This window comes from Octodon degus, unplaced genomic scaffold (assembly GCF_000260255.1).
Source record: "Octodon degus isolate 3935 unplaced genomic scaffold, OctDeg1.0 scaffold00010, whole genome shotgun sequence".
Classification (NCBI taxonomy): Eukaryota; Metazoa; Chordata; class Mammalia; order Rodentia; family Octodontidae; genus Octodon; species Octodon degus.
The window spans coordinates 5,297,972-5,304,098 of NW_004524586.1; the positions used below are offsets into that span (position 1 = coordinate 5,297,972).

The 6,127-nt window shown below is 51.7% G+C and overlaps 1 protein-coding gene across 1 annotated transcript; it reads left to right on the plus strand.

The window, feature by feature from the left end:
• Marveld1 (MARVEL domain containing 1) lies at positions 1-4,041 on the plus strand (the record flags this gene model as incomplete). The annotated part of the gene is made up of 2 exons (XM_004625692.2): positions 1-1,981; positions 3,166-4,041. A coding segment is annotated over one exon (474 nt), but the record flags the coding sequence as incomplete, so codon positions are not given.
• Between the last annotated feature and the right edge of the window lie 2,086 nt (positions 4,042-6,127).

Consider the following 6,127-nt stretch of genomic DNA (forward strand, 5'->3'; position numbering starts at 1 on the left):
CGCGGCGCGGTGAGCCTGCAGCGGCCCTTCCTGCGCGGCCCGCTGGGCGTGCTGCGGGTCCTGCAGCTGCTGGCCGGCGCCGCCTTCTGGGTCACCATCGCCACCAGCAAGTACCAGGGCCCCGTGCACTTCGCGCTCTTCGTGTCCGTGCTCTTCTGGCTGCTGACCCTGGGCCTCTACTTCCTCACGCTGCTGGGCAAGCACGAGCTGGTCCCGGTGCTGGGCTCGCGCTGGCTCGTGGTCAACGTGGCGCACGACCTGCTGGCGGCCGCGCTGTACGGCGCCGCGACGGGCATCATGATCGACCAGACGCAGCGCCACAGCTACTGCAACCTCAAGGATTACCCGCTGCCCTGCGCCTACCACGCCTTCCTGGCGGCCGCCGTCTGCGGGGGCCTGTGCCTCGGCCTCTACCTGCTCTCGGCCTTCTACGGCTGCTGCCGTCGCTACCAGGGCAAGCAGGAGGTGGCGTGAGGCCTTCGGCGCGCGCCTGGCCGGATGGCGCTCTAGACGCTGCCGGCCTCGTCTGACTCCAGCCTGGCGCGCCTGCGCTCTGCCCCTGCCCCTTGTGCCCCCTGCCGCCCGCGTCCGCGACCCCAGACCAGCCGTCCCCGCAGACCGCAGCGCTGCGCCCCGAGTCCCGACCGTCGCCAGAGGCGCTGTGGGTCTCCGGGGACCGCGCAGCGACCCGAGCGAGCGGCGGACGCACAAGCGCAGACCGGCTGCCCCCACCCGCTGGCAGAACTTAACGGTTCTTCTCCTCCTTCCCTGCTGAGAGCAAGACGTGGCCAGGCGCCGCGTAGATCCGGGGAGGCTCCCGAGTTGGAGCCAGTCGCAGGGCCCCGCCACCGCCCTCCTCCCTCGCGCCCTGCGGTCGGAAGAGCACCCTTCCCCGGCCTCTTCAGCCTCCGGGGCTGCAAAAGGCGGGCAGGCAGCTGCGGAAGAGCTGAGGGCAGGCCTTGGCTCGTCCTGGGGTGGCCGGCGAGTTGGGGTTTAGTTTGGGATCGTGTTGGGACCTTACAGAACACCTCTGTGCCCGTCGCTGGGTGTTCCGACGTCTTGGGGTGAGGCCAGTCCTCGGAGGCAGAGATGGATGGGAAAGCCCAGGGGCTGCACTCTTGCGTTTCTGGAGTCTTCTCTTGCCTCCTCCTCCTCCGCCTTTGTGCTTGTGCTTCTTACAAGCCAGTCCGAATCACAATAACGTCCCTGGTCTCGAAGTAACCTCCCCCCACCCCCAGACTTCCACTCCCCCGCAGCCCTCAGTATGTTTGTAGCAGGGATCCCACAACACCATCAGGAACATTAGGGTGAGGCCCATCCTCCCTCACTTTTTTTTTTTTTTTTTTTCCAGATAGGGACCCAGTTCTTGGGAACAGCCAATTTAAGATGAGAACCTTGGTCTGCGCAGCAGCGCTGTTCACAAGAAACCAGTGGGTGTTCCAGGAGCCTGGCCCACGAGCTGTTTCCATCTAAAAGACGTTGGAAGCCCAGTGGGTTTGTCAGCGGTACTGTCACCCTCTCTTGAAAAGTGGTGATGTTCATTAGCATAGCGACAACCCCAGAGGCCCAAGCCCGGTGACTTAGTTTACTGTATTCATGTTTCTGGGCCCTGATCAGTGTTTCCAACTTCAAGGTTCCAGGCGTCTCTATGTGGTCCCAGTTCCTGTTTGTTCCTGCAGTCTGACCTGTTGAGGATTTTGGAAAGTCTTCTTTCCAAGGGAATTTTTCTAAACAGGGAGACCCAGCCCAGTAAGGAAGGAGCTTGCTGCCCCTTCCAGCCACAGACCTGGAAACTCGAACTCAAGCACCCCTTTTGTTGTCGGAGAAATGAAGCCAAGTTGTCCAGATGCTGTCCCAGTTGAAAGGACTTCACCTGTGAGAGGGCCTGGCCGTGCCTATGAGCCTCTGGCACGGTGTGCCCCGTTCGCCAAAGAGAAGATAAACTGCAGGAGCCAGGGTGAACAGCCAGCCTGCCTCTAAGGTAAGATTTTGTTTTGTTTTCTGGAAGAAGGTGTGGATCTTTGAATAAAAAACACAATGCCTCCTTTTCAAAAAGTTCCAAAGGTTTTATTTAGAGAACTTGGCGATGTGACAGTACCCACAATGCCCATAGAGTTGTGAAATTCATCCTTTTTGCTAAATCATTCAAAGGTCCATCTGCTCTCTGAAAATGCTCAATTTGCTCAGGATTATAAACCGTAATAGAGGAGACTCCTTGCAGGGATTGAACCCAGAGCCTCATGCTCCTAGGCAAGCGCTCTACACTGAGCCACGCCCCTAGCCCCTGGAGCTTGTTTTTAAATTCACCCGTGAAGTGTTGAGCTTTCCAGTTCTGATTATGAAGCTGATCTTTGGGAGGGAGTGCAGAATAGGTGTGTAAGTTTTGCACTGTACTTGGCACAGCCCTCCTGTGTGCTGGAACGGCCAAGTGTTCCACATGTCCTCACATATGCTCTCAGTAATATTGTGATGGATTCTAGTGTTTTTCGCATTTTCTACATGAGGAAAATGAGCCCCAGCGAGGTTAAATGACCTTGCCCAAGATTTCATGGCTAATGAACAGTGAACCTCAGATTTGAACCCTGACAGTTTGGTGTTTTTAGCACCAGGCTATACTATATATGGTAGGAAGTCAGTACATGTTTGCTTAGACATTTTTTCCTGTGGCGGAGGGTGTGGCTCAGTGGAACAGCACATGCTTAAGCACCCTGGGATTATTTTCTGCACATTTTTTTTTCTAAATTGGGATAAAATGTACGTAACATGAAATGTACCATTTTGACTAGTTTTAGCCATACAGTTCAGTGGCATTAAGTACATTCACACTGTTGTGCAGCCATCACCCCCTCTGTTTATTTTATTTTATTTTTTTTAATTTTTTTCTTTTTACCCCCTCTGTTTCTTGAACTTTTTTTAATCTTGCAAAACTGAAAGTATATGCATTATTTTTGTTATCTTTTGGTCCCCTCAGGCAAGTCTCAGAACACTGAGCCCACTGTCCCCAGTCCTTTCAGGGCTTGGTAGGCTGGGCCTTGCTACTGTGCTTTGGAAAGAGTTACTGTTCCTCACGTCTGAGCAGAGAGGGTCTCAGCCAGAGCCTGGAGCAGGCCTTGCTGGGACACTAGGTGCCTTGGAAGCCCGGTGACTTTCATTCTTCTCTTTCAGGCTTCCATGTTGCTGAGGCCATGGAGATGTCCAGAGAGGGTCAAGCTGGCCTCCCGCAGGGCCCACTGCCCTGGCTGGCAACACCATCCTGGCTTGGGCGGGCTGAAAGTTTCAGTGTCTTTACTGGCAACTGGGGCAGCCCGGAGAGGCAGTGACCTCTGCCTAGAAGCCTCCTTGTACACCATTCAGTGGAAGATTCATTTAGCCTTAGTCCAAGAGAATTCCTGATTGTGGTGGTGCTGTGATTTGGGCACAAGGTTCCAGGCACCTGGAACGGAGGTCTGCACTCCTGTACCCTTACAAATGGATTTTATTTCCAGCCTTTTTTTTCTTGCCTTTTATAGATCAGCATCTAAGTTGAATCTTCAGCTCCCCCCTGCCCCAGTCTCTCTCTTGGTCCCCTAGTCCCGGGTTTGTGGCCAGGTGACATTACTCAGGAGCAGACATCTTGATATTCATGGTGCCTTAATCCACTAGACTTGCCTAGAGCATTCCGGAGTGCTCTGGCTCTCCCAGATGTGCCTTCCTGCTTGGTTTCCAGCGGCTTAGCAGGCCCTCTGCCAGATGTGAGAAGGATGGATGAGACTGTGGCCACATACACCCTCTCTCATGGGCCTGTGCCACAGGTATGGCCACCTGATTGAGCCCAGAACTTTTGGCTCCTTCCTTGACGCCAGGAGTCTGGTCACCCAAGGTTCTAGCCCTAATGTCAGGGATCATTTGTGTATCAAGGAGACAATTTTGGTGTCCAGCAAAGGTCAAGAGAGACTCCTTGGGAGGAGTGGGGGTAGGAGGGGAGAGAGGACTGGTGTGCCCTATTTGGTAGTTCAGTAGTGGTCCCATAATACTTTTCTGAATAAAATGTGTTTTGTCTGATTTCAGGGTTTGTGTCTTCTATCCTGGTCCTCCAGAATAACCTCTGCTGAGTTTCCCCCAGGCTCTCCCACGTCCTTAAGCCGCACAGCCCCTCAGCCCCTGCTCTCGTCTTCCCTTCTTCTGAGAGAAGGGAAAATGAATTCACAGATTTCCACTGCGGTTAGGAGCAGGGGATGGGAGCTGTCTGAGGTCAAGAACCAGAGGGGAGAGAACTCTCTGTTCCTGGCCGAGGCTGGGGAATTCCAGAGGCTCCTGGCCTGGCTCTCAATGAGCCTCTGTTGGAGTGTCTCTGCCTGTCCTGCCAGCACAGAATGACCGTGGTCGTGGAGTCAGAAAAGCCCTGTTCTAGTGTAGCTCTCTCATCTTACAGAAGGGGAGAGAGTCCATGGCACTGTGACAACTTGCTTAATGCCTTGTAGCTGATTAGCGGATTTGGGGTCTCTTGGGAGCCCAGGCCCTAGTCTCTTTCCTGTAGGTACTGCCTGCTTTGTGCCCCTGATTTCCCTAAGAGGGTTTGGCTAGCCAGCCTTTGCCTGCTGAGAGACCCTGGGAAGGATCCAAGGGCAAAGGTGAGAGGCTTCCTTGTCGCTCCTTCCTGTGCGCTGAGCCTGATGCCTGCATTGAGGAAATAAGATCCTCTTGGCAGGTCTTGGAACTTACTGGGATGAGCGCCAGGCCAGGTTCTGATGCTGCATGTGCTCCACACCCACTGTTCTAAAGAACACTCTGGATGACATACAAAAACAGGACTGCACGACAGCCACTAGCCTGCTTTTCATGTTTTGATATGTTCAGGAAGGAAAATGTCACCAACTTCCAAGCCCCACGTCCCTCCCTCTCCTGCCTACAAATTTCATGCAAAATTTTTAAATGGTGCAGCTACCTGCAAAGGCTGGTAACCCCTCTTCTTGGCCTTTCTTAGGGTTTTTTTTAAATGTATTTGGTACAGGCAGCTCAGATTTGTAGTGATCCTCCTGTTTTTGGCCTCCCTAGCGCTGGGATTACAGAGGTTCGCCACCATACCTCTGGCTAGCTCACCGCACCCGAGGACAGGGCTAGTGTGGCCTGTGGTTTTGGGGAGTGGTCCCTGCACTTGCCTAAGCAGGCGCTTGGTCTGTTGAGCTATCTCACCAGCCCTGGCCTTACTTAGTTTGATGGGGCGCGTACACACACACACACGCACACACACACACACACACACGGAAATATATTCTATGTTCCTGGATAGGCAGAATTAATATACCCCAAATGGCTATACTTCCAAAGGTGATATTTAGATTTACCATGATCTGAATCAAAATACCAACAGCATTCCTCACAGATCTAGAGAAAACAATCCAAAAATTCATAGGGGACCCAAAAGAGACCCAGAATAGCAAAAGCAATTCTGGGTAACAACACAAGGCAGGAGGCTCAGACTTGAGGCTATATTATAAAGCTACAGTAATAAAAACATGTCTGTTTTTATGGTACTGGCATAAAAACAGACATAAATCAATGGAACAAAATAGAGGAAACAGATAACCTCAGATAAAATCAGTTATTTAATCTTTGACAGGAAGGTCAAAAATATACACTTGAGGAAAGATAGCCTCTTCCATTAATAGTACTGGCAAAACTATCTACAGACGTGTAGAAGACTGAATCCAGACCCCGATATCTCATCATACACTAAACTAAAATCAAAATGGATCAAAGACATAGCTATTAAAATAGAAAAAATCTGCTGGAATATAAAATAGTCAAAACTCTTGCATAGGTAAGGACTTTTTGAACAGAATCCCTATGGCACAAGAAATAATACTGGGAACCAGCAAATGGGATCATAACAAACTAACAAAACTTTGGACAGCCAACAGAGAGAAGGGACAACCTATAGAATGGGAAAAACTTCACCAGTGGTTCCTTGGACAGAGGACTAAAATTTAGAATATGTAAAGAGCTAAAAAAAATTGTTTCCCCAATAAAAGACCCAATAAGAAATGGGTAACCAGGGCTGGAGAGATGGCTCAGTGGTCTAAAGCACCTACTTAGAACAAGCTTAGCAAAGCATCGGGGACCGCGGTTCAATCCCCCAGCACCACAT